Below are 27,735 nucleotides of genomic sequence, written 5' to 3' on the forward strand. Positions count from 1 at the left end.
TGGGTTGGAATTCTGGCCCTGTTACTTACTTGGTGAATCTTGCATAATTATTTCACATCAGTCAGAGCAGAGTATTTAAGTCTGCTGATTCTCCCCATCCCCTTGCTGTCTCAGAAATATTCTACAGCGTTTGGAGACATGCCGGAACCAGTTGAACACAACTGCTTCTCAGTCTATCATGGTTATCTACTCTAGCGCTGAATCTTTAAGTCAGATTGCTAATTTGAATTGCTAAACCCGTTGTTCTGCTGAATTCTGTGGCAATTGATGTTACTCCTTTACAACTTCTGTTTCTTCTGGCCTCCTTGCCAATCGTATCAAAGTTTTAAGAGGATAAATGAATGGGGAGCAGGTAGGAGAAATCTGGAGATAAAGGCAGGGAGAAAGGCATAGCATAAGCAAAAAGCATTTTGATAAGACTTTTCTGAAAGTTAAGTAAATATGTCTGTAGCCCATTGTTATAACTCATGGCTGGACTCAGATGTCTGGCTTCGACTCATGTGAGACATGTTGGGGCAATAAAGAGAGTAATATGAACAGTCATGGCCGTGAATAAAGATGCTTTAGTGAAAGTATTCTCCTATGGGAGAAAGAGTCAACCTAAATAAATAACAGCTGCCTTTAACTGCATATGCACTATATGCCAGGCACCAGGTTAGATTTTTTCATACTTTAGCTGTAATCATCACAACATTATTGCAAAAGTAGGAAGTATTACCCCCATTTTAGAGATAGGGAATATGAGATTCTGCTTTCTTCAAGAACCTTCTCCCAGTGGGTAGCGGCTCTGGGATTGAAACACAGATCTCTTTCATAACAAACCCTTGGTCCTTCCACTTTCTTGCTACTAATACACAAAATAATTTAAAAGAAGAGACTTTTTCTCAGGAAGATGATGAATGTGAATGGAATGTGTGCAAAATTAACTTGTAATTGTTATGCTCTCATTTCCACATCTTCTGTCTTTTCTTGGTAAAGCCTATACGTGGACCTCTGAAGTACTTGATTTCTGTATTTGCTTAACAAATATTTGATGAACACTATGTATCAGGCATGTAGGTCAAGGCATGAGGTATAATGATATACAATAGACTTTACCAACTTTATAGCCAAGAGGGAGAGAGAAACATTAAATAAATTATCACACGTCAATGTTTTATAAGTGTTATTAAGGAAAATAGTGTAAGATGAAATTATATATAACAGGCTGGGTGTACTGGCCCACGCCTGTAATCCCAGCACTTTGGGAGGCTGATGCGAGTGGATCACCTGAGGTCAGGAGTTCGAGACCGGCCTGGCCAGCATGGTGAAACCCTGTCTCTACTAAAAATACAAAAATTAGCCAGGCATGGTGGCGTATACCTGTAGTCTCAGCTACTTGAGAGACTGAGGCAGGAAAACTGCTTGAACCCAGGAGGTGGGGGTTGCAGTGAACTGAGATTATGCCACCGCACTCTAGCCTGGGCAACAGAGCAAGACTGCCGCAAAAAAAAAAGTATATCTAAAAATTAATTAATTTTGTATGGTGTGGAGAAGGGAGAAAATATCAGGGAAATTGAAACTAAGGATGAATAGGAGTTAGCAGATGAAGAGTAGGGCAAAAAGCTTTCCGAGTAAATAGAACCACATGTGCAAAAGATGGGATGGAGACGAACATGAAGGCTGGAGTGCTAAAACAAGAGGGACAATGTCAGCAGATGAGGCTGGAGAGGACAGCCTGATCAGGCAAGGCCTGGCATGCCACGTTAAGGATTTGGAATCGGATACAAAGTGGAATGGAAATCAAATGCGCACACACACACACACACCCCCCATTGTCATCATCATTAACATTATTTTTCATAGTTAATATTTGTTCCTCATATGCTTAACATTTGTTTGCTAGTTATTTCTTTATTCTTGCTGCTTCACCTTTCCGTCTGGGATCACTTTTTCTGCCTAAAGTACATCATCTAGAAATTCTATTTTCTTTTTTTTTTTTTGAAGATGGAGTTTCACTCTGGTCACCCAGGCTGGAGTGCAGTGGTGCAATCTCAGCTCACTGCAACCTCCACCTCCCGGGTTCAAGCTATTCTCCCCGCTCTGCCTCCAGAGTAGCTGGAATTACAGGCGCCTGCCACCATGCCTTGCTAATTTTTATATTTTTACCAGAGACGGGATTTCACCATGTTGGCCAGGCTAGTCTCAAACTCCTGACCTCAGGTGATCCACCCGCCTTGGCCTCCCAGAGTGCTGGGATTACAGGTGTGAGCCACCGCACCCGGCCCTAGAATATCTTTTACTGACTGTTTGTTGGAATTGAACTTTCTCAGTTTTTGTTTTTGTCTGAAAATGTATAGATTTTGCCTTCTTTTATGGAATGGGCGTGGAGAAGAGTAAAATTTACAAAGAGTGAAATGCACAGATCATAAATGTACAGTTTGATGATTTTCAACATGTAGAGCCAATGACCCAATTATGATATAGAATATTGCCATCATTCCAGAATGCTCCCTTGGGCCCTCTTCCAGTCAATTCTACCCCTCTACTCTCTATAGGCAACCTTTTGTCACCATGGATTACTTTTGCCTGTTCTGAAACTTTATGTAAATGGAATGCACATTATGTACTCTTTTGTGTCTTGATTCTTTATTTTGAGAGTCATCCATGTGGTTGTTTGTATCAATAGCTCATCTTTTTCTTGCTTAATAGTATTTCATTGTATGAATATAGCCATTCTCCTTTGATGGGCACATTGATTGTTTCTAGCTTTGGGCTGTTATGTATAAACCTACGGTGACCATTCTTCTACAAATCTTTTCATAAAAGTATATTTTTATTTCTCTTGTGTAAATACCTAGGAATGGAATTTCTGGGTCATAGGATTTATGTCTTTAACTTTATAAGAAACTGCCCAACAGTCTCCCAACGCGATTGTACCATTTTAATCTCCCATTGGTAATATGTGAAAGTTCTAGTTGCTGCACATTCTTTCAGCAGCATTTGAAGTTTCAGCCAAAGCCTTCCTCCTACTCCTGTCTCCCAGCCTTCTCTAGTAACCTACAGGTTATCAGCTCCATGTGTATCCTTCCAGTGATACTTTGTGTATAAATAAACAGATACGGTGCTATCACACTTAAAAGTAGTGATAAGATGTAAAGTGATGAGTTGTTCTTTCTTAGAAATTATATAGTATTGATTCAATAAAGTCCAGTATTCTAAATGAGGAATACTTCCATAACCACATTAACGACAGCAGTTTCCTTTCCTACCCCCATGTTCTCTACCTGTGGTTGTCAACTTTAGTGTCCATCTGAATCATCTGAAGAGTTTGTTAAAATATAGACTACCCCACAGTGTGTGATTCAGTAGGTTCGGGCCTCAACATTTGAATATGTAACAAATTTCCATGTGATGTTCATACTGCCAGTCCATGGAATCCACTTTGAGAACCACTGCTTGCTCCTAAATCGAAGGATTCTGGATATTTCTTCTTTATTGTGGCTATTACTGTCAAAAACTCTTGAAGAATTTTGACTCATGCATTTGGGTATCATAGACTCCAGCTTTACAAGGACACTTCTAATTGATTTTATTTCTCAGTATGGGTGATCTTCCATTTATATTTTTATAGACTGTTTCAAATGAATTTACATACCAGAGGAAGAAAACTGGTGTCAATCCATAGGTTCCAGTTTTTCGTTTGGAAAATATGGTTGCCATAAGTGATGTAGCATGTTGCTCAAGAGAAAAAAAAAGGAGGCCGGGCATGGTGGCTTACACCTGTAATCCCAGCACTTTGGGAGGCTGAGGCGGTGGATCACCTGAAGTCAGGAGTTCCAGACCAGCCTGGCCAACATGGTGGTGACATGAGAATCCCATGTATGTCTCTACTAAAAATACAAAAGTTAACTGGGTGTGGTGGCAGGCACCTGTAGTATCAGCTACTCAGGAGGCTGAGGCAGGAGAATCACTTGAACCTGGGAGGCAGACGTTGCATGCAGTGAGCCGAGATCATACCACTGCACTCCAGCCTGGGCGATAGAGTAAGACTCCGTCTCAAAAAAAAAAAAAAAAAGGAAAAAATATGCATCCCTCCCTAGCAATTTTTTTGTTGAATATTTTGTGTTTACCTTATTACCCTATTTAAATACAGTACTATTCACATCTGAATCACTATACTATGTTTATAATTATTTATTTCACATTTTTGTTTGGTTTAGTTTTCCGTATGTCTGTCGCAGATGTAATTATAAGCTGTTGGACAGAGCTTTAAAACCACTCAGTGCAGTAAAAATGTTATATATATATATATATATACACACACACACCCCCCTACACACACACTAAAAAATGAATGCTAGCCATTTTCTTTTCCTTGTTCTTGTTGAAGACAGCCTCTTGCTATGTTGCATTCCATCTGGACTGCTTGTTCTCTACACCTGTTGCGTAGCCATCATCTGTGGGCTTCCATTTGCCATCATTGTGAGAATTCACTTGATCTCTTTTCTGTGTTGAATGCACTGTTTCTTTAATTTCTTGTTTTCTTCTTTCCAAATTTATTCCTTATTTGGTGGCTTACATCCTCTGTACGAGGAGCAGGTACTGTTGACTGGAGCCTGTCACAGTAGAATGATCTGAACCTACCATTTCATTGTGGGATTCTCATATGTCACGATTTATAGTATTTTTTTTTCCCTTGGATCACCCAGTTTCCTCAAAGAGGAATCTTCTGTTTGGTGGATGCAGGTCTGGCAGCCTCTGTTCCCAGACACAAGTTGGGGGATGAGGCTGGGGTCTCATTAGGCAAACTTTTCCCTGCTTTTAATAAGGTGTCTTACTGCTATTTTCAGCTACTTTAGAAAGGTTTCTTGTTAATCCAGAATTTGTCAGCCCCTACTGTGTGCCAAGTATTCTGCTGATTTCAGAGGGTATAAAGTTAATGAAAATATGGCCGGGTGCAGTGACACACGCCTGTAATCCCAGCACTGTGGGAGGCCAGAGGCAGGCAGATCGCCTGAGGTCGGGCGTTCAAGACCAGCCTGGCCAACGTGGCGAAACTAAAAATACAAAAATTAGCCGGGCATAGTGGTGCACCCCTGTAATCCTAGCTACTCAAGAGGCTGAGGCAGGAGAAACACTTGAGCCCGGAAGGCAGAGGTTGCAGTGATCCGAGATCGCGCCACTACACTCCAATCTGGGTGACAAAGTGAGACTCCATCTCAAAAAAAAAAATAATTATTATAAAAAGTTAATGAGAAGAAAGTTTCCTAAATCTCAGCTTTAAAAGTGGAGAAAGGCATAAAGTTTATGCCTGAGATACGAGATAATGTGTGATAAACGCTACATAAATGAGCCTCTGACAATGAGAAGATTAATTCCATGTAAGACTTTTAGAAAAGATGGCATTTGGGCTTTGAAGAAAGGGCAGAACTTTCTTTAAAGAAAAAAATAGAATGTAAAATTTACAAAATGTTTAAGAAGTAAAAACTTTCATGACCTTACTACTTTAATAGCTATTTTTACTTTTGCATATTTCCTTCTAATCTTTCTGTGTGTATTTTTACAGTTGTCGTATAATAAATTTCAGCATTCTTATTTTTTCAATTAATATAATTATTCTGTTATAATCATTACTTTTTTAATGGCTTCAAAGGATTCTGCCCAGATGATATAGGGTTTTAATAGTGAAGTAGTAAGGGAATCCAGCTTGTATAAAAACTCAGAGATAAGTAAAAATGGAGTATATATATATTTTCAAAAATAGACTTATGAGTGTGGGGCACAACAGAGGAATGAGAGAAGGATGAAGAATAACAAAAGAAAATCTCTCAAGACTTGTGAGAAATGGAAAGACATACAGCCCTGCATTTCCTGTTCTTGTTTTTTGTTTTGTTTGTTTTTTGCATTGTCAGGAAATTGAAGAGCAGTTAGTAGATGTCTTCATGAATTGTGGAGAAAATCTCAACCCTAGGAAGCTACCTGTTAATTAACGCTGCCTGCATAGATAACACATTACATCACATTACCAATTTGTTTCTCCTTGTCATTCAAAAAGGGCACATCTCTTTGCCTATAATTTGCAACTTTCTATTTTATTTTCGAAAAACAATAAAGTTCTCTTTACTCATGAGTGGAAAAGGGAAGGTTCAAGCTTTAGTGAAGAGCCTTGGTCTGGTATAATTTTGTCCCTGTTTTGATTACGGAAAGGGTGTTTAACTTTTGTTCCTTTTTTTATTTATTTAAGTACTATCCAGATTTCTGTTAATAGTACTCAGTATCAGAATTCTAAAATCATTGAAGATATTTTTCTCTAGTTGCAGCATTTATGCTGCTTTCCCTCCTTTTCAAACATGTGAGAGATTATAATGTCAACATGTGAAAGTGATGGAAAAGACAATTCTCTAGCATAAAATTACAAAATGAAGTTAAAATCAGTGCAAATATTAAAATAAATGGCACTTCATTTTGAGAGAAATTTTTAATCAGTATAGCTTATCAATTAATCTTAGCATTTAAAATAACTAGTTCTGTTTTTCGTGGTGGGAAATGCAAGGAGAAAGGTTAAAAGTTAAATGTATCTGGGACAGCTGTGTTATTTATAATTCCCCTGGAATTGTTTTTGATTAATGCTTGTTACATTTTCCCCATGAGGCTGGGGAGTGTTTCAGTAAAGGCTAACATGGATGGTTTTTAATATCAGAAGTTCCACAAATATGGATTAACTTTTTAGAGATATATGATAATCTCTTTTCTCAGTTATGGTCATGTAAATTATAACTGCTACCTGAACTTAGAAAAAATAAGATAAGTAACATTATTTGCTGTTGTCACTTCAATTATACCTTACCACTTGAGAGAAATGGTACTTGTTAATTAAGTCATGACAGAAGAGATTTTTAATCGGGAGGATCCAGTTTTGGAGATTCCTACCTATGTAATGTAGTCTGGTTACTTCCCAGTAAACTGGTATAGTGAGAATTTGACCATCAGGGCCAATGGAATATTTCAGTTGGCCTATTTATTCATTGACCTTCCAGAAAAAAAGGGTAATCTGTAAGTGTCTCCGATTTTTGGGAATCCTTCCCCTCAGAAAACTGAAATTTCAGCTTACATGTTTTCCTCTCTGGTTTTCAATTCCATCTTTATTTCTGATACCTGAGGATTTCCCTTCTTTCTTGCAAGATCAGCTATATATTTAATTTTATTTGGTGATGGAAGAAAGTTATTTTTTTCTAGCATCTCCAGTCAGAGTTTTTTTGTGTGTTGTGTTAATTTACCATATGGGTTTTGGAATTAGTTGAATATTTAATTTACAGTCATGCATTGCTTAACAACAGGGATACATTCTGAGAAATGTGTCATTAGGCAGTTTCATCATTGTGCAAATGTCATAGAGTGTAGTCACACAAACGTAGAAAGTATAGCCTACTACACACCTAGGCTGTGTGATATAGCCTATTCTTCCTAGTGTACAAACCTTTACAGCATGATAACTGTACTGAATACTGTATGTAGTAGTAATACAATGTAAATATTGTGTGCCTAAACATATCTAAACATAGAAAAGGTAAAGTAAAAATGTGGTGTATTATGGGACCACCATCATATATGCTGTCCATCATTGGCTGAAATATCATTCTGCAGCATGACTGTCTTATTTAGTGAGACCTCTTGGAACAGGGGTGTTTGTAAACCTTTAGAAGGAAGAAGGTTAAAATAAATAATCTATGATATGTATATTTTCTCCTACTCAGACCTCTTCTGAGAAAGACATACAAGCTACTACTTGCCAATGAAATAATTTTAGAATAGAATCAGTTAATTTGCTATCTCTTGTGCTATAATATTTCATATTTGTTGATCTTTCAAAATTTTTAAAAATGCTTAAATTTTGTGGGCTCGTAGTAGGTATATATGTTGATGGGGTACATGAGATATTTTGATACAGACATTCTATGTATAATAACCACATCAAGGTAAATGAGTTATCTATTACTTAAAGCATTCATCATTTCTTTGTGTTACAAACATTCTAATTATTCTGTTATTCTAAAATATACAACAAATTATTGCTGACTGTAGTCACCCTATTGTGCTATCAAATACTAGCTCTTATTCATTGAATCTAATTATATTTTTGTACTCGTTAACCATCCACTTCCCCCAGGTCCTACTACCCTTCTTACAAATGCATGAGAACATACAAAGTTTGTTTTTGTCTCCCTGGCTCATTTCACTTAATGTCTTCCAGTTCTGTGTTGTTGCAAATCATGGAATCTCATTCTTTTTTATGGCCGAATAGGACAGCAGTGAGTGTATGTACCACATTCTCTTTATCCTTTCCTCTGTTGATGAATACAGGCTGATTCCAGATCTGCTGCAATACACATGGGAGTGCAGACATCTCTTCGATGTACTGGTTTCATTTCCTTTGGGTATATAGCAGTGGGATTGCTGGACCATATGATAGTTCTATTTTTAGTGTTTTAAGGAAACACCATAGTGTTCTCCATAGTGGTTTTACTAATCTACATTCTCATCAACAGAGTATAAGGGTACCCCTTTTGCCACATTCTTGCCAGCATTTGTTATTGCTCATCTTTTGGATAAGAGCCATTTTAACTGGGGTAAGATGATATCTCATTGTAGTTTTGATTTGCACTTCCCTGATGATCAGTGATGTTGAACACCTTTTCAAATACTTGTTTTCCATTTGTATGTCTTCTTTTGAGAAATATCTATTCAGATCTTCTGCCCATTTTAAAATCAGATTATTGGAGTTTTTCCTATTGAGTTGTTTGAGCTTCATATATTTTCTGGTGATTAGTCTCTTGTTGGATAGTTTGCAAATATTTTCTCCCATTCTGCGGGTTGTTTCTTCACTTTGTTGATTGTTGCCTTTGCTCTACAGGAGCTTTTTAAGTTGATGTGATCCAATTTGTCCATTTATGCTTTGGTTGCCTGTGCTTTTGAGTATTACTCAAGAGAGTTTTGCCTAGACCAGTGTTCTGGAGAGTTTCCTCAATGTTTTGATTTGATTTTTCTATATGACAAGAGATAGGGGTCTAGTTTGATTCTTCTACATAGGGATATCCAGTTTTCCCAGCACCATAATTTATTGAAGAGACTGTCCTTTCCCCGTTGTGTGTTCATGGCACCTTTGTCAAAAAGGAGTTCACTATAGATGTATAGATTTACTTGTGGGTTCTCTATTCTGTTCCATTGGTTTGTATGTCTGTTTTTATGCCAGTACCTTGTTGTGTTGGATACTATAACTCTGTAGTATAATTTGAAGTCCAGTAATTAATTTGACTCCATTTTGTTCTTTTTGCTCAGGATGACTTTGGCTATTCTGGATCTTTTGTGATTCCATATATTTTAGGATGTTTTTTTCCGTTTCTGTGAAGTATGTCATTGGTATTGTGATAGGAATTGCATTTAATCTGTAGATTGCTTTGGGTAGTATGGACATTTTAACAATATTGATTGTTCCAATCCATGAACATGGAATATTTTTCCCTTTTTTTTTTTTTTGGTGTTGTCTTCTATTTCTTTCATCTGTGTTTTATAGTTTTCAATGTAGAGATTTCTCACTTCTTTGGTTAAGTTTATTCCTAGATATTTAATTTTATTTATAGTGACTGTAAATGGGATTCCATTCTTGATTTCTTTTTCAGATTGTTCACTGTTGTCATATAAAAATGCTACTAATTTAATACCTTGTTTCTTAAATAAAAATAAATGCTACTGATTTTTTGTATATTGATTTTGTATCCTGCAACTTTACTGAATGTGTTTATCAGTTCTAATAGCTTTTGGGTGGAGTCTTTAGGTTTTCCAAATATAAGTTCATATCATCCTCAAATAAGAACGATTTGATGTCTTCCTAATTTAGCTTCCCTTTCTTTCTCTTATCTAATTTCTCTAGGACTTCCAGTACTATATTCAATAATAGTGGTAAAAGTGGGCGGCCGGGCACAGTGGCATACGCCTGTAATCCCAGCACTTTGGGAGGCCAAGGCGGGTGGATTGTCGGAGGTCAGGAGTTCGAGACCAGCCTGGCTAACATGGTGAAACCCTGACTCTACTAAAATTACAAAAATTACCCGGGTGTGGTGGCGCACACCTGTAGTCCCAGCTACTCGGGAGGCTGAGGAAGGAGAATTGCTTGAACCCTGGAGGCAGAGGTTGCAGTGAGCTGAGATCATGCCACTGCACTCCAGCCTGGGTGACAGAGCAAGACTCTATCTCAATGAAATGAAAAAAAGAAATGAAATGAGAAGAAAAGAAAAGAAGAAATGAAATGAAAATCTTGTTCCAGATCATAGATGAAAGGCTTTCAGTTTCTCCCCATTTACCATGGCACTAGCTGTGGGTCTGTCATATATGGCTTTCATTGTGTTGAGCTATGTTCCATCTATAGTCAGGTTTTTGAAGTGTTTTCTTTTAATCATTAAGGGATGTTGAAATTTATCAAATGCTTTTTCAGCATCAGTTAAAATGATCATACGGGTTTTGTCCTCCATTCTGTTGATATGATGTTTCACTTTGATTTGTGTATGTTGAACCATTCTTTCATCCCTGATATGAATCCCACTTGGTCACAATGAATGATTTTTTTTCAATGTGTTGTCAAATTTGATTTGCTAGTATTTTATTAAGGATTTCTGCATCAATGTTTATCAGAGATATTGGCCTGTAGTTTTCTTTTTTCAATGAATCTTTGGTTTTGATATCAGAGTATTATTGGCCTTATAGAATGAGTATGGAAAGTATTCCCTCTTCCTCTGTTTTTTGAAATAGTTTGAGTAGGATTGGTATTAATTCTTTAAATATTTGGTAGAGTTTGGCAGTGAAGCCATCAAGTCCTAGGCTTCTCTTTTCTGGGAGACTTTACTACAGCTTCAACCTCGTTGTTATTGGTCTTTTTATGTTTTGGATTTCTTCGTGGTTCATTCTTGGAAGGTTGTATGTGTATAGAAATTTATCCATTTCCTTTAGGTTTTCCAATTTATTGGCATATAGTTGTTCGCAGTAGTCTCTAATGATTCTTTGAATTTCTGTGGTATCAGTTATAATGTCTCCTTTTTCATCTGTGATTTTATTCATTTGGGCCTTCTTTCCTTAGTCTAGTTAAAAAGTTTTATCTATTTTGTTTATCTTTTCAAAACACCAGCATTTCATTTTTGTTGATCTTTTGTATTATTTTCTTTGTTTCAATTTCATTTATTTCTGCTCTGATCTTTATTATTTCTTCTACTAATTTTGGAGTTGGTTTGCTCTTGCTTTTCTAGTTCTTTAAGATGCATTGCTAGGTTTTTTTTTTTTTAAGTTTTTCTACCTTTTCATGTAGGAACTTACAGCTATAAGCTTCTCTTTTAGTACTGCTTTTGCTGTATTCCATAGATTTGCTATGTTGTGTTTCCATTATTATTTGTTTCAAGAAATTATTTAATATCCTTCCTAATTTTTTCATTGATCCGCTGATCATTCAGGAGCATACTGTTTAATTTCCATTTGTTTGTATTATTTCCAAGTTCCTCTTGTTTTTGATTTGTAGTTTTATTCCATTGTAGTCAGAGAAGATACTTTTAAGATCTTAATTAAAAAATTTTTTTTTTCGTTTTCAAGACAGAGCTACTCTGTTGAACAGGCTGGACCGCAGTGGCACAGTCATGGCTCCCTGCAGCCTCAACTCTTGGGCTCAAGTGATCCTCCCACCTCAACCCCCTGATGAGCTGGGAGTACCACTCTGCCTGTTTTTTTTTGTTTGTTTGTTTGCTTTCAAGAGATAGGGTCTGACTATGTTGCCCAGGCTGGTTTCAAACTCCTGGGCCCAAGAAGTCTGCCCATCTCGGCGTCCCAAAGCGTTGGAATTACAGGAATGAACCATTGTGCCTAGCTGAGTTTTTAAAGACTTGTTTTGTGGCTAACATATGGTTTATCCTTGAGAATGATCCATATGCCAAGGAGAAGAATATGTATTATGCAGCCATTGGATGAAATGTTCTGTAAATATCTATTAGGTTCATTTGGTTTACAGTGCAGATTAAGTCCAACATTTCTTTGTTGATTGTCTGTCTGAATGATCTATCCAGTGCCGAAAGTGGGATGTTGAAATTTCCAACTATTACTATATTGAAATCTAGCTCATTCTTTGACTTTAACAATATTTGCTTTATATAACTGGGTATTTCAGTGTTGGATGCATATGTATTTATAATTGTTATATCTTCTTGGTGAAATGATCCCTTTATCATTGTGTAATAACCTTTTTTGTCTCTTTTTTTTAGTTTTTGTATTGAAATCTATTTGATCTGATACAGCTATTCCTGCTCTTTTTGGTTTCCATTGACATGGAATATTTTCTCTGTCCTTTTATTTTCAGCCTATGTGTGTCTTTATAGGTGAAGTGTGTTTCTTGTATGCAACAGATTGTTGGGTACTGTTTTTTTAATCCATTCAACCACTCTATAATTTTGATTGGAGAGTTTAGTTCACTTACATTCATTGTTATTATTGATAAGTAAGGACTTCTGCCATTTTTAATTTGTTTTCTGGTTATTTTGTGGTCCTTTTTGTGAAAGTGTTTTCTTTAGTGGTGTGCTTTAAATTCTTGGTTTATCTATTTTATATGTCGGTTGTAGGTTTTTTAACTTGATGTTACATGACGGTTGCAGTTAACATATTACAATGCATTATTTTAAACTGATGACAATTTGATTGCAAAAACAAACAGGAAAAGAGAAAACTGATAAAAACGCTACACTTTATCCCTCTTGCTTTTTAACTTTTTCTTGTTTCTATTTGTATCTTCTTATATTGTCTGTGTCTTTAACAATTGTTGTAGTTATTGTTTTTGATAGATTCATCTTTTAATCTTTCTGCTCAAGATATGAGTAGTTTATATACCACAATTACAGTGTTATAATATTCTGTATTTGTCTGTGTACTTACTGTTACCTGTGAACTTTGCACCTTCAGATGATTTCTTACTGCTTATTAACATCCTTTTCTTTCAGACTGTAGGACACCCTTATAGCGTTTCTTGAAGGATAGGTCTTTATGTTGATTAAATCCCTCAGCTTTTGTTTGTCCAGGAAAGTCTTTATTTCTCCTTTATGTTTGAAGGGTATTTTCACCGGATATACTATTCTAGAATAAAAATTTTTTCCTTCAGCACTTTAAATAAATCATGCCACTGTCTCCTGGCCTATTAGGTGTCCACTCAGAAACCTGCTGCCAGACGTATTGGAGCTCCTTTGTTTTTTGTTTTGTTTTGTTTTTTAATTTTCTCTTGGTGCTTCTAAGATCCATTCTTCATCTCTGGCCTTTGCGAGTTTGGTTACTAAATATCTTAAGGTAGTCTTCTTTGGGTTAAATCTGCTTGATATTCAATAACCTTCCTGTGCCTGAATATTGATATCTTTCTCTAGGCTTAGAAAGTTTTCTGATATTATTTCTCTGAATAAACTTTCTACCCCAATCTCTCTTGCTACCTCCTCTTTAAAGTTAATAACTCTTTTTTTTCTTTTTTTGAGACAGAGTCTCACCCTGTTGCCCAGGCTGGAGTGCAGTGGCGTGATCTTCGCTGACCACAGCCTCTGCCTCCCAGATTCAAACATTTCTCCTGCCTCAGCCTCCTGAGTAGCTGGGATTACAGGTGCGCGCTGCCACGCCTGGCTAATTTTTGTGTTTTTAGTGGAGACGGGGTTTCACCATGTTGCCCAGACTAGTTTCAAACTCCTGACCTCAAGAGATCCACTCGCCTCGGCCTCCCAAAGTGCTGGGATTACAGGCATGAGCCACAATGCCGGGCCCAGTAACTCTTTGCCCTTTTGGGGTTATTTTCTACATCCTGTAGGCATGCTTTGTTACTTTTATTCTTTATTTTTACTCCTCCGACTGTGTATTTTCAAATAACCTGTCTTCAAGCTCACTAATTCTTTCTTCTGTGTGATCAGTTCTGCCACTGAGAGATTCTGATGCATTCTTCAGTTTGCCAATTAATTTTTTCAGCTCCAGAATTCTGTTTGATTCTTTATAAGAATCAAAGAGGTTTTTAATCTCTGTTAAATTTATCTGATAGGATCCTGAGATCCTTCTTTGTGTTTTCTTGTATTTCATTGAACTTCCTCAAAACTGCTATTTTGATTTATCTTAGAGTTCACGTATCTCTGTCCCTCTGGAATTGGTCACTGCTGCCCTATTTAGTTTGTTTGGTGAGATCGTGTTATCCTGGATGATGTGGATGCTTGTGGATGTTCATTAATGTCTGAACATTAAAGAGTTAGGTATTTATGCTGATCTTCACAGTCTGGGCTGGTTTGTACCCATCCTTCTTGAGAAGGCTTTGCAAGTATTCAAAGGGAATTAAATCTTGTGATCTAAGTCTTTGGTCACTGAAGCCATATGTGAGCATATTAGAGGGTACCCCAAGCCTAGTAGTGATGCGACTCTTGTAGTCTCATAGAGGCACCAACTTGCTGCTCTTGGTTAGATCTGGGAGAATTCCCTGGATTACCAGGCAGAGACTCTTGTTCTCCTCTCTTACTTTCCCCCAACCAGTTGGAGTCTGTCTGTCTGTTCTGAGCTGCCTGGAGTTGGCAGAAGGGTGACACAATCCTGTGGCCACCGTCACTGGGACTGTGGCCTTGGGTCATACCTGAAGCCAACACAGTACCGGATTTTGCCTAAGGCTTGTGGTGACTATTTCCTGGCTACTGCTTGTGTTTATTTAAGACCCAAGGGCTCTTCAGTCAGCAGGAGACGAATTTGCCAGGGCTGGGTCTTTCTCTTCAGTGCAGTAGGTTCCCTTCTGGCCCGCGGTGGGTCTAGACATGCTGTCTAGGAGTTTGGGCCTGGGATTAGAGACTTTAGGAATCTGCTTGGTGCTTTATTTCACTGGGGCTGTCATGGTACCCAGGTTGCAAGACAAAGTCCTTTTTATTCTTCCCTTTGATTTTCTCAAGCAGACAGAGTCTCTGCCCATGGCCACCACTGCCCCAGACCTGTGGCTACTACAGTCTGGCTACTGCTGATATTTATTAAGAGCCCAAGGTCTCTTTAATCAGTAGATGGTGAGTCCTGCCAGGCCTGGGTCTCTCCCTTTAGGGCAGTGGGTTTCCTTCTGGCCCAGAGTGGGTCTAAGGCCAGGAATCAGTGACTTTAGGAGTCTGATTGGTGCTTTATTTTACTGTGACTGAGCTGGTACCCACGTTGCAAGACAGTCTTTTTTTTTTTACTTTTCCCTCTCCTTTCCTTAAGCAGGAGTCTTTCCCTGTGGCCGCCACAGCTGGGCATGTGTTGGATCACACCGGAAGTCAGCATAATACTGAGTCTTGCCCAAGGCCTGTGGCAACGGCTACCTGGCTACCCCTGATGTTTATTCAAGGCCCAAGAGCTCTTTAGTCAGCAGGTAGTGAAATCTGGCAGGACTGGGACCTGTCCTTCAGGGTGGCACCTTCCCTTCTGGCCCAGGATGGATCTAGAAATGTCTGGGAGTTATGACTTAGAATGGGGGCTTCAGGACTCTGGTTGCTGCTTTATTTTATGGTGGCTGTGCTGGTATCCAAGTTGGAGAACATAGTCTCCTCTACCCTTATCGCTCCTCCTGGAGCTACGAACTGTGCTGTCTGAAGTTGGAGGAGGAGTGACACAAGCACACCCTTGGCCGCCTTGTCTGGTGTCTCACTGGTCCGTGTGCATCCCAAGTCTGCTGACTCCAAGCCCAGCACAGTACCAGGACTTGCTCAGGGACTGCAGTCCTTGTGGTCTAGACTGCCTTTTAAGTTTATTTAGGATCTTGGAGTGCTTTAGCCTACAGGGGCAAGGCTTGCCCAAACTTAGCTGTTGCTGGGATGGATGATTCCCCTCTGGCTGAGGTTGGTCTAACTACTCCCTCCATGGGTGCCAGTTGACTTCTGCCCTGTTTTGCCTTCCATTGCGACAGGGCAGCACTGAGTTCCAATGCAAAGTCCTACAATCACTTTGCTCTTCCTCTTGCGAAGGCATAGATTCTCTCTCAGCCACCACACTGCACTGCCAGGGGATGTAGGAGGGGTGGTGTAAGCAATTCAAGACTGTCTTTCCTACCCTCTTCAGTGCCTCTTTCCTTCATACGATGTTAAAACTAGGTACTGTGATTGGTCACCTGATTTTTGGTTCTTATGCAGATGCTTTCTTGTTTGAATAATTGTTTAATTTGATGTTCCTTGGTGGGGACTGTCACTGGAGAGTTCTAATGAGCCATCTTGCTCTGGCTCCTCCTCCATATTGTTGATCTTAAAAAATGCTCCTGTAAATACTGTTGTACTTAAGTCCTTGTATACATAGATGTACATTTATCTAGGGAAGCATCTAAAAATAGAGTTCCTGGGTTTTTGTTTTAGAACTTTAGTAAGCAGGTCAAGCATCTCTTTAGAATGATCCATCAATTTACACTCCCACCAACAGTGCATTAGAGTTCTTTCTGCTGACTGGTGAGATTATCTTTTCATGTATTTATCTTAGCCATTCTATATGGTATCTTGTATTAGGTTAATTATATTTTACATACTGATTTGTAGGAATTATTCACATACTCTGGATAATTATCATTTGTCTCAATGATGTATATTTTAGATACTTCTATCCTGTAGATATTTTAGATATGTCTACAGGAAGAAGTATCTAAAATATCCCCTTTTTTTTTCGTTTTGCACATGATATTTTTTCTCATACTAAAGGTATATAATTTTATTATTGTGGAATTGAATAATTTTTGCCATTAGGGTTGTATTTTTAAAATATTTCCAGATGCTATAGAACTATTGCAAAATTTTAAATTAACTTTAAAAAAATTTTTATTTTCACTTTTAGACTTTATCTGGAATTTGGTTTTATGTATTAGTACAAGATAGTGATTGAATGTTATTGTTTACTTCTTTACTCATTTTTACTCCTCTCTATGAATTTTGGAATATTTGTAAAGATCCATGAAAAAATTTGAAGGGAGAGTGGGAATTGTATTAAATTTATAGACTACTTTGGAGAAAAAAGATAATATTAAATATTTTCACACATAAACATAGTGGATTTCTCCATTTATTGAAGTCTTTTTTACGTTCTTCGATGTTTTATACATTTTTAAAATAAGGTCTTGCTCTGTCACCCAGACTGGAGTGCAGTGGTGTTCATAGCTCACTGTAATCTCAAATTCAGGCAATCCTCCTGCCTCAACCTCCCTAGTAGCTGGGATTACAGATACAAGCTGTCATGCCTGGCTTATGTTTTGGAGGGATGGGGTCTTGTTATATTGCCTAGGCTGGTCTTGAACTCCTGGGCTTAAACGATTCTCTCATGTTGGCCTCCCAAAGTGCTGTGATTATAGGTGTGTGCCAGCGTAACTGGCAATATTTTATAATGTTATCTATGAAGGTTTTTTTATATTTCTTATTAATTTTATTTCTGGTCTAACAGTTTTGTAACTTGTGAATTAAAAAAATGCATAATGTTTTATATTTTCTTAACTTTTTATTTTGAATAATTTCAAACCTACAGAACAGTTAAAAGAGTAGTATAAGTAGTACAGTATACACCTGTATACCCAAGAACTAGATCCACAAATTGGTAATATTTTGCTCATTCCCCTTTATTTATATACGCACACATACGCACACACAGCCTAGTTATGTTAAATTTTTTATTTGCTAAGTTATTTGAAAGTAAGTTGCAAGATTTATGATACTGTATCCCTAAACACTTTACTATGTGTCTCTTAAATCTAAGACACTCTTTATAAAACCTCCATGCCATCATATCAAAGATATTTAATATTTGATACTTTACAGTACCCACACATTATTATATACTGTGTTGTCTGTTGAATGGGATTTTAAAAATAACCTTTTCTAAGTAGTTATTACAAATGATTATGGGCTGGGTACAGTGTCTCACACCTGTAATCCCAACATTTTAGGAGGCTGAGGCAGGCAGATCACCTGAGGTCAGGAGTTCAAGACCAGTGCAGCCAATGGTAAAACCTTGTCTCTACTAAAAATAGAAAAATTATCTGGGCATGGTGGCGCATACCTATAATCTCAGCTACTCAGAAGGCTGAGGCATGAGAATTGCTTGAACCTGGGAGGCGGAGGTTGCAGTGAGCCAGGATCACACCACTGCACTCCAGGCTGGGTAATAGAGTGAGACTCTGTCTCAAAAAAACCCCAAAAGCCAAATGGTTATGAACTTTCGATTTTGTGTATGTATATAGCAATAATTAGAAATTCATATTAGTTGCAATACTTTGGCTTTAGATTTTCTTGAGTGCAGTAATAAATTCTTATTCAATGTAATAAGTTGACTCAAATTTTTGCTTATCTTTGTAAATAATCAGGTCATCTACGAATAATTTTCTTTTTTTCCTATGTAACTTTTAGTAAAATTATTGAAAAATTCTTCAATTAATTTTAATATCCTAATTATTGATATATATATTTTAAAATATTGTATCTTAGTTAACTTATAAGTGTATGAAAATGAAATATAAATTTCTGTATTTTAGGAAAATTCACGAATCGTGAGAGTAAAAGTTATAGCTGGAATAGGCCTTGCCAAGAAGGATATATTGGGAGCTAGGTAAGTATATCAATTTGGATTATAATTTTAAAACTTTGTATTTGTTAATTTTTTCCAAACTTTGGTTAAATTAAAAATCAAATAGTATTAGTAAATTGTTGTGGAAAGTATAATAATAATATTACCAGTTGGTGGTTTACTAAATCTCTTGGTGTCTGAATTACAAAATTTGTGAAATTAGGCAGAAGTACGAATGATAGCAATAGTCACAAGATACATTATTGAACTCTGGTTCTGGAAATTTGTAAAATTCTAACAGACTAATCCTTTAGCAGGTAACAACCATAAACTCTGGACTTAATACAAAAAGCAGCAACTTGAAGGCAGTGGAGAGTGAACAGAGCAGGCAGATTCTGGTGGGGAGTTCATGTTTGGAAGAAGCGAATTGTACTAAGTGAGTTCCTGATACTATGAGTTGGTCTGAGGGCAGGTAGAATCAGAACCTGGAAAAATTGTAGTCTTCATGGCCCAGGAAAGTAGCAGAATCCAAACTTTGGTTCAATTAAAAATCAAATCAGGCTGGGCATGGTGGCTCACGCCTGTAATTCTAGCACTTTGGGAGGCTGAGGCAGGCGGATCAGTCGAGGGTCAGGAGTTTGAGACCAGCCTGACCAACATGGTGAAACCCCGTCTGTACTAAAAATAAAAAAATTATCCAGAAATCGCTTGAACCCAGGAGGCGGAGGTTGCAGTGAGCCGAGATTGTGCCACTGCACTCCAGCCTGGGCAACAGAGTGTGCCTCTGTCTCAAAAACAAAAATATATACGTACGTACATACATACATACATACATACATACATACATACATACATACGTATGTACCAAATAGTATTGGTAAGTAGTTGTGGGAAGTAGAATAATATTTCCAGTTGTTGATTTACTGAATCTCTGAATCTGAAGAAAACATGGCAATGGTAAGGATTCTGGAAGGGAGAGAGCTGAAGAGCTCAGCAACTCAACTGAAGACAAAAGATCTGAAGAGAAATCAGAGTTACTGCCTAAGAAACGGGGTTTGGGAGACTGAGGCAGACAGATTGCTTGAACTCAGGAGTTTGAGACCAACCTGGGAAATATGGTGAAACTCCATCTCTACAAAAAATACAAAAAATCACCTGGGCATGCTGGCACATGCCTATACTCCTGGCTACATGGGGGACTGAGTCAGGAGCATTGCTTGAGCCTGGGTGATTGAGTCTGCAGTGAGCCAAGATCGTGCCAACGCACTCCAGCCTGGGTGACAAAGTGAGGCCGTGTCTCAAAAAACAAACAAAAACAGGATTTGTGGCTCTTGTCGGAACAAGATGATTAATTGCATGATAGTCTTAATCTGTTTAGTGTTGCTATAACAGAATTCCTAAGACCGTGTATTTTGTAAAGAAAAGTGGTTGATTTGGTATGTGGAAAGTTCAAGACTGGGCCTTTGCATCTAGTGAGGGCCTCAGGCTGATTCAAGTCATGACAAAAAGGGGAGGGAGACCTAGCATAGGCAAAGAAATCACATGGCAAGAGAGGAAGCAAGAGGGAGGTGTGCCAGCCTCTTTTTGACAAATAGAGAGGAACAAATAGAATGAGAACTCACTCACTCCCGAGGGAGGACATTCATCTATTCAGGAGGGATTTGCTCCCATGACCCAAATACCTCCAACTGAGACCCATCTTTCAATATTCCCACATTGGAAATCAAATTTCAACATGCAGTTTGGAGGGTACAAATATCCAAACCATAGAATGATAAGCAGAGACATACACACACACACACACACACGCACACACAGCAGCAGCAGCAAAATTCAGTCTCCAAAACTTAACATTTATAATATATGTCGGCCAGGCACAGTGGCTTACGCCTGTAATCCCAGCACTTTGGGAGGCTGAGGCGGGCGGATCACGAGGTCAGGAGATCGAGACCATCCTGGCTAACACGGTGAAACCCCGTCTCTACTAAAAATACAAAAAATTAGCCGGGCGAGGTGGCAGGCACCTGTAGTCCCAGCTACTCAGGAGGCTGAGGCAGGAGAATGGCTTGCAGTGAGCCAAGATCGCGCCACAGCACTCCAGCCTGGGCAGCAGCGAGACTCCGTCTCAAAAAACAAAACAAAAAAAACCCCCCAAAAAAACCATTTATAATATGTGTCCAGAATATAATGCAAAATTACTTATCTAAAAGAACCAGGAAAATGGAAGGCATTGTCAGTAGAGAAAATATGCCCACAATAAATTTTAAAAATATGAAATGAAATGGAAATCATAAACAAAAGAAAATTCCAAGAGTGAAAAAACAGCATTTGAAATTAAAATTGTTGGGTAGATTTATCAGCCAAATGGAGAAGAGGAAAGATGAACTGAACTTAAAGATAGATCAGTAGAAATCGTTACCCAGTTGGAGGATGAGAGAGACAAGAGAGACAAACATTGGAGGTAAAAACAAAAAACAAAAAAACACAGCTTTGGGGATTTGTTAGATAATATGTAAAAGTCTAACGTGGATATCGTTATATAATATCTTACAGTCTAACACAGAAACGGGAGGGGAATGAAGAAGGCAAAATATTTTTTGGAGAAATATTGGCCAAGTTTTTTTTTCCAAATTTGATTAAATTCATATAGTATTGAAAAACGCCAAGCAGGATAATAAACACTAAGAACACAATGAGGTGCATAATAGTCAAACTGTTGAAAGCCAGGTATAAAGAGAAAAATCTTGACAAAAAGAGAAAAATATGACCCTTTATATATGGGGGAACTACAAGTCAATTAATTACTGACTTCCTACCCAAAACGATAGAGACCAGGAAAAAATGGAACAATAAAATAACAACCATCAATCCATAATTTTATATTCAGTGAAAATATCCTTTAAGGAAGATGAGAAAATAACATTTTCCAAAAAAAAGACAACTAGAGAATTCATCACTGGCAGACCTGCCCTGTAAGATATCTTAAAGAAAGTCCTTTCCGCTGAAGAAAATTGAAACCAGATAGACATTCAGGTCCTCAGAAAGGAATAAAGAGCATCAAAAATGGTAAATATCTGAGAATATACAAAACATGTTTTCCTTTTATCATCATATCTTTTTAAAATAAAACATATGCCTATTGAAATCACAACCTAAAACATTGTTTTGTAGGATTTATATTGCTGATGGAATACATATAACAACTGTGACATAAAGGATGGAGCAGGTGTAAATTATGGACCTATGTGGTAGAATGGTATAATACTAAGTATAAGTTGAATAAAAGATTAATGATGTGTAGTGTAATATCCAGAGAAACCAATAAAAAATAGTGCAAAAAATTATAGATAAAAAACAGTAGAAGTTTTAAAATGAAGTTGTTGAAAAACTAAATAAACAAAAAGCCAGGAACTTAAGCCCAGGGGTTCAAGACCAGCCTGGGCAACAAAGTGGGACCCTGTCACTACAGAAAGTCAAAAAATTAGCCAGGTGTGTTTGTATGCACCTGTGGTCCCAGCTACAAAGGAGGCTGAGGTTGGAGGATCACTGGAGCCCAGGACGTCAAGGCTCCAATGAGCTGTAATTTTTTGCCACTGTACTCCAGCCTAGGTAACAGAGTAAGACCCTGTCTCCAAAAAAAAGAAAAAAAAAAATGCCAGAAAAGGAGAAACAAATGATCAAAAAAAGTAAACGAGGCCAGTTGTAGTAGCTCACACCTGTAATCCTAGCACTTTGGGAGGCTGAGGCGGGTGGATCACCTGAGGACAGGAGTTTGAGACCAGCCTGGCCAACATGGTGAAATCCAATCTATACTAAGACACAAAATTAGCTGGGTGTGGTGGCCCATGCCTGTAATCTGAGGCACTGAGGAGGCTGAGGCAGGAGAATCAGTGGAAGCCAGGAGGCGGAGGTTGCAATGAGCCAAGATCACACCATTGCACTCCAGCCTGGGCAAAATAACTAAACCATTAAAAAAAAAAAGTCAGAAAAGGAGGAACAAATGATCAAAAAAAGTAAAAGGGGCCGGGTGCAGTGGCTCACGTTTGTAATCCCAACACTTTGGGAGGCTAAGGCAGGTGGATCACCTGAGGTCAGGAGTTCGAGAGTAGCCTGGGCAACATGGTGAAACCCTGTCTCTACTAAAAATACAAAAATTAGCTGGGTGTGGTGGCGGGCATCTTAATCCCAGCCACTCAGGAGGCTGAGGCAGGAGAATTGCTTGAACCCGGGAGGTGGAGGTTGCAGTGAACCAAGATTATGCCACTGCACTTCAGCCTAGGTGACAAGAGTGAAACTCCATCTCAAAAACAAAAAAACAATGTAAAGGGCAGGAACAATGGAAAACAAACAATAAACCTGGTAGACCTAAATCCAATCATATCAATAATTACATGGAACATTAATGGATTAAAATAAATATGAGACAGAGGTTGTTAGGATAAATTAAAAAACAAGACCCAACTATATACTGTCTTATGAGATGCACTTAAAATATAAAGACATAGCTAAGTTGAAAGAAAGTGGAAGCAAAAATATATGCCATGCAAACAGTAAGCATAAAAAGACTGAAGTGGATATATTAGTATCTGGTAGAATAGATTTAAACACAAACATTTTCAAACATTTCGTGATGATAAAGAATAAAGTCAATCAAGAATATATAACAATCATAAATGTATGTGTGCCTGCTAAAATAACTTAGAAAAATATAAATCAAAATTTGACGGAATTAAAGGGGAAATTTTTAAAACTCCCACCATCATAGTTGGAGGCATTGACACTTCTCTTTCAGCAGTTGATAAAACAACTAAATAAAAAAATCAAAAACATAAATTTGAACAATATTATGAACAACTTTGACCTAAAGAACACTATTTCTAACAACTTTCTTTTCAAGTGTACATGGTACATTTGCTAGCGTAGACCACATATGGGCTGTATATTGCTGCATAATAATATTACCACAAACTGGCCGGGCGCGGTGGCTTATGCCTGTAATCCCAGCACTTTGGGAGGCTGAGGCAGGCGGATCACAAGGTCAGGAGATCGAGACCATCCTGGCTAACACGGTGAAACCCCTTCTCTACTAAAAATACAAAAAATTATCCGGGCGTGGTGGTGGTCAGCCCCTGTAGTCCCAGCTACTCGGGAGACTGAGGCAGGAGAATGATATGAACCCGGGAGGTGGAGGTTACAGTGAGGCAAGATGGCGCCACTGCACTCCAGCTTGGGTAACAGAGTGAGACTCTGTCTCAAATAATAATAGTAACAACAACAACAATAATAATAATAATACCACAAATTTGGTTGCTTAAAAGAACGTACATTTATTATCTCACAGTTTCTGTGGTTCAGAAGTTCCTGCATTGTTTAACTGGGTCCTCTGCTACAGGGTCTTGCAAAGCTGCTGTTGTTGTTGTTTTTTTTTTTCTGATTTTTTCTAACTTTTCTGTCTTGAAGTCTCTCACATGAGAGTGGCTGTAAACTCTAGCCCTGCCCTGATGAGACTCTAGGAATTTGGACATAGATGTTTACACTGTGCCTTTCATGGGTATTTCTTTATCCTGGCAAGTGCCCTCATGCCTAAGTGTCTTACCTATGACCAGATGTCCCTCTCACAGCACACTTGCATATCCTGGCGGCTGCTCTTAGAGCTCTCGTCTGTGTCCAGTTTATTCCTACCAAAATAGCAGATAGCCACTCTCTAGGAGAATCCTGACAAAGAAGTTAGGGTCGAGTGTATCAGTCAGGTGAGACACAGGGGGCAACTCAACAAAACACACGAAATAACAGCGGTGTATTACTTAACAGATGCCAGAGAGAAGAGGGCAGCATGCCTCCCAGGGTCAACAGGAAGTGGGGAGCCATCCAGGACTTGCACAGTCAACTAGTGGGTGGGGAACAGGAGAAACAGTGCAAGGGACCTGTGGGCTGAGGCTTTTATTGGGATCCAGGGCATTTTCCAAACAGGTTTCCTTCAGGGAGTTGTCACTGGTGGGTTTAGAGCAAGCAGGCACAAATTTCATGGAGTCATGCTGTGTCTGAGAAATCTGTATTAGGGTTCTCTAGGGGGACAGAACTCATAGGATACATGTATATACGAAAGGGAATTTAGTAGGAGAATTGACTCACATGATCACAAAGTAAAGTCCCACTGTAGGCCATCTGCAAGCTGCGGAGCAAGGAAGCCAGTCCGAGTCCCAAAATCTCAAAAATAGGAAGCCGACAATGCAGCCTGCAGTCTGTGGCCGAAGGTATAAGAGGCCCCTGGCATGTCACTGGTGTAAGTCCAACAGTCCAAAAGCTGAAGAACTTGGAATCTGATGTTCGAGGGCAGGAAGCATCCAGCATGGGAGAAAGATGAAGGCCGGAAGACTCAGCAAGTCAAGTCCTTCCACGTTCTGCCTGCTTTATTCTAGCTGCCCTGGCAGCTGATTAGACAGTGCCCACTCAGATTGAGGGTGCGTCTGCCTCTCCCAGTCCACTGATTCAAATGTTAATCTCCTTTGGCGATACCCTCACAGACGCACCCAGGAACAATACTTTGCATCCTTCAGTCTAATGAAGTTGGCACTCGGTATTAACCATCACGGAGAGGTGGTTACTGTGGCATATTTCTGCAGTCCTTGTGGGTATGGGGTCAGTGGAGCAAGTCAAGTAGGTTGAATCTGGTTGCTTCTTAGGGAGGTGGTTACCAGGAGGCAGTTGTGTAAGGTACTTATCTGATTGACCACATTGAGGAGCCGAGAGGAGGTAGAGAACTGGAAACTGTGCTAAGGGTGACTAAGACCTCCTTCTGGTATAAAAATGTCCAACTTAACATTCAGTATGGATGCTGAGGCAACATAAAATTATAGGAATTCACTTCAGCTGTCATTAAGGTGTTGGTAGGGCTGTGGTCTTAGCTGAGGCTTGCTTAGGGAAGGATTCATTTCCAAGCTAATGTGGTTGCTGGTGGCATTCAGTTCCTTGCAGGCTGCCAGTCTGAGCGTTTCCATTTCTTGCTAGCTGTCAGCTGGAGGCCGTCTCAGCTTCTTGCCATTCAGCAGCTCACAAGCTGGCAGTTTGCTTCTTCAAAGCTAGGAAGAGTCTCCTAGCAAGGTGGGTTACAATCTTATGTAATGTAATCACATACTTTGTCACCTTTGCCACAATCTGTTGGTTAGAATATATAGATCCGTCCCATGCTTAAGAGAAGAGGAACACAAAGAGCATGAATATTAGGAGGTGGGGATAATAGGAGCCGCCCTAGTGTCTGCCACAATATTCTGGGCCTTAAAACAATAAACCACATTCTTTTGAAATGTGCATGGTACATTAACCAGCATAGACCATGTGTGGGTCCATAGGACAAATTTCAGAAATTTTCAAAAGATTGAAATCATATAGAGGATGTTCTTTGAGAACAATGGAATTCAATTGGAAACCAATAATATTAAGATCTAGAAAAACTACAAATATTTGGAATTTAATTAGCATACTTCTAAATAATCTGTATGTCAAAGATGAAAATATTTTGAACTGAATGAAAATGAAAATAAAGCAATTTCACAATTGTGGAATGCAGCTGAAGTTATATTCAGAGGGAAATTTATGTGTTTAAAATCCTTAACTTAGAAAAGGAGCAAGATATAAATGAATGTTTTGAGTTCTGACCTTAATAAATTAGGAAAAAAGAGCAAATTAATTCTAAAATAAGTAGAGAGAAGAAATAATAAAAACAAAGGCCAAAATCAATAAAAGAGAAAATGGACAATGATAGAAAAAAAATTACTGTAATCAAAAGCTTGTTATTTGAAGATATCAATTAAAGTTTTAAATCTATCTAGAATGATCAAGAGTTAGAGAGAAGGCACTAATTACTGGTAATGAGAATGAAAACTGGGGCATTGCTATGGATCCTGTGGAAATGAAAAAGATAAAAGGAAAATATTTTGTACAATTTCATGTCAATAAAGAAGTACACACAACTTAGATGAACTAGATAATAGTCTTGAAAGACACGGATTACAGAACTAGCCACAGAACAAATATAAAACTTTAATAGATGTTCATTATGGAAAGAAATTGAATTTGTTGTTAAAAGAAATTGAATTTGTTGTTAATTAAAGGAACTGAATTTGTCCTTCCTGCAAAGAAAACTCCAGGCCCACATGGTATCACTGCATACAACTATCAGACATTTAAGGAATAAATAATACAAATTCTACACAAACACATTAAGAAAATGGAGGGCATTTCCCTACTCATTTTATTAGACTAGTATTATCTTGATCCCCAAACAAGACACAGACATCACAAGAAAACTTAAAACCAATATCCCTCAACACAGATGCAAAAATGAAATTGAACATTATGTATCTATGTGTCACCAGGTAGGATTTTTCCTAGGAATACAAGGTTTGTTCAACATTAAAAAATTTATCAATGCAATTCATCGTATTCATACAGTAAAGTAGAAAACACACATGGTCATTTTGCTTGGCATGGAATATGCCTTTGACAAAATCTAACACCAGTCATGATAAAATCTCTCAGCAAACTAACATAAAATACAAAGGCAGTTTAATATCTGAAAATTAACTGATGTAATACACTATATTAATAGAATAAAAGAAGACAGTCACCTTTTTTTTCTTTTTTTTTAAAATTATACTTTAAGTTCTAGGGTACATGTGCACAATGTGCAGGTTTGTTACATATGTATACATGTGCCATGTTGGTGTGCTGTACCCATCAACTTGTCATTTACATTAGGTATATCTCCTAATGCTATCCCTCCCCGCTCCCCCTACCCCATGACAGGCCCCGGTGTGTGATGTTCCCCACCCTGTGTCCAAGTGTTCTCATTGTTCAATTCCCACCTATGAGTGAGAATATATGGTGTTTGGTTTTCTGTCCTTGTGATAGTTTGCTCAGAATGATGGTTTCCAGCTTCACCCATGTCCCTACAAAGGACGTGAATTCATCCTTTTTTATGGCTGCATAGTATTCCATGGTGTATATATGCCACATTTTCTTAATCCAGTCTATCATTGATGGACATTTGGGTTAGTTCCAAGTCTTTGCTATTGTGAATAGTGCCACAATAAACATACATGTGCATGCGTCTTTATAGCAGCATGATTTATAATCCTTTGGGTATATACCCAGTAATGGGATGTCTGGGTCAAATGG

General features: G+C 38.2%; 1 protein-coding gene across 1 annotated transcript in view; it reads left to right on the plus strand.

The window, feature by feature from the left end:
- Window positions 1-27,735, plus strand: part of LOC101016432 (NEDD4 E3 ubiquitin protein ligase) — a 167,811-nt gene that overhangs the window by 6,739 nt on the left and 133,337 nt on the right. The window contains exon 2 of the mRNA XM_021940594.2: window positions 18,527-18,600. Coding sequence (XP_021796286.1) covers window positions 18,527-18,600 — 74 coding nt within the window. The remainder of the gene's footprint in view (window positions 1-18,526; window positions 18,601-27,735) is intronic.

This window comes from Papio anubis, chromosome 7 (genome assembly GCF_008728515.1).
Source record: "Papio anubis isolate 15944 chromosome 7, Panubis1.0, whole genome shotgun sequence".
Taxonomy (NCBI): Eukaryota; Metazoa; Chordata; class Mammalia; order Primates; family Cercopithecidae; genus Papio; species Papio anubis.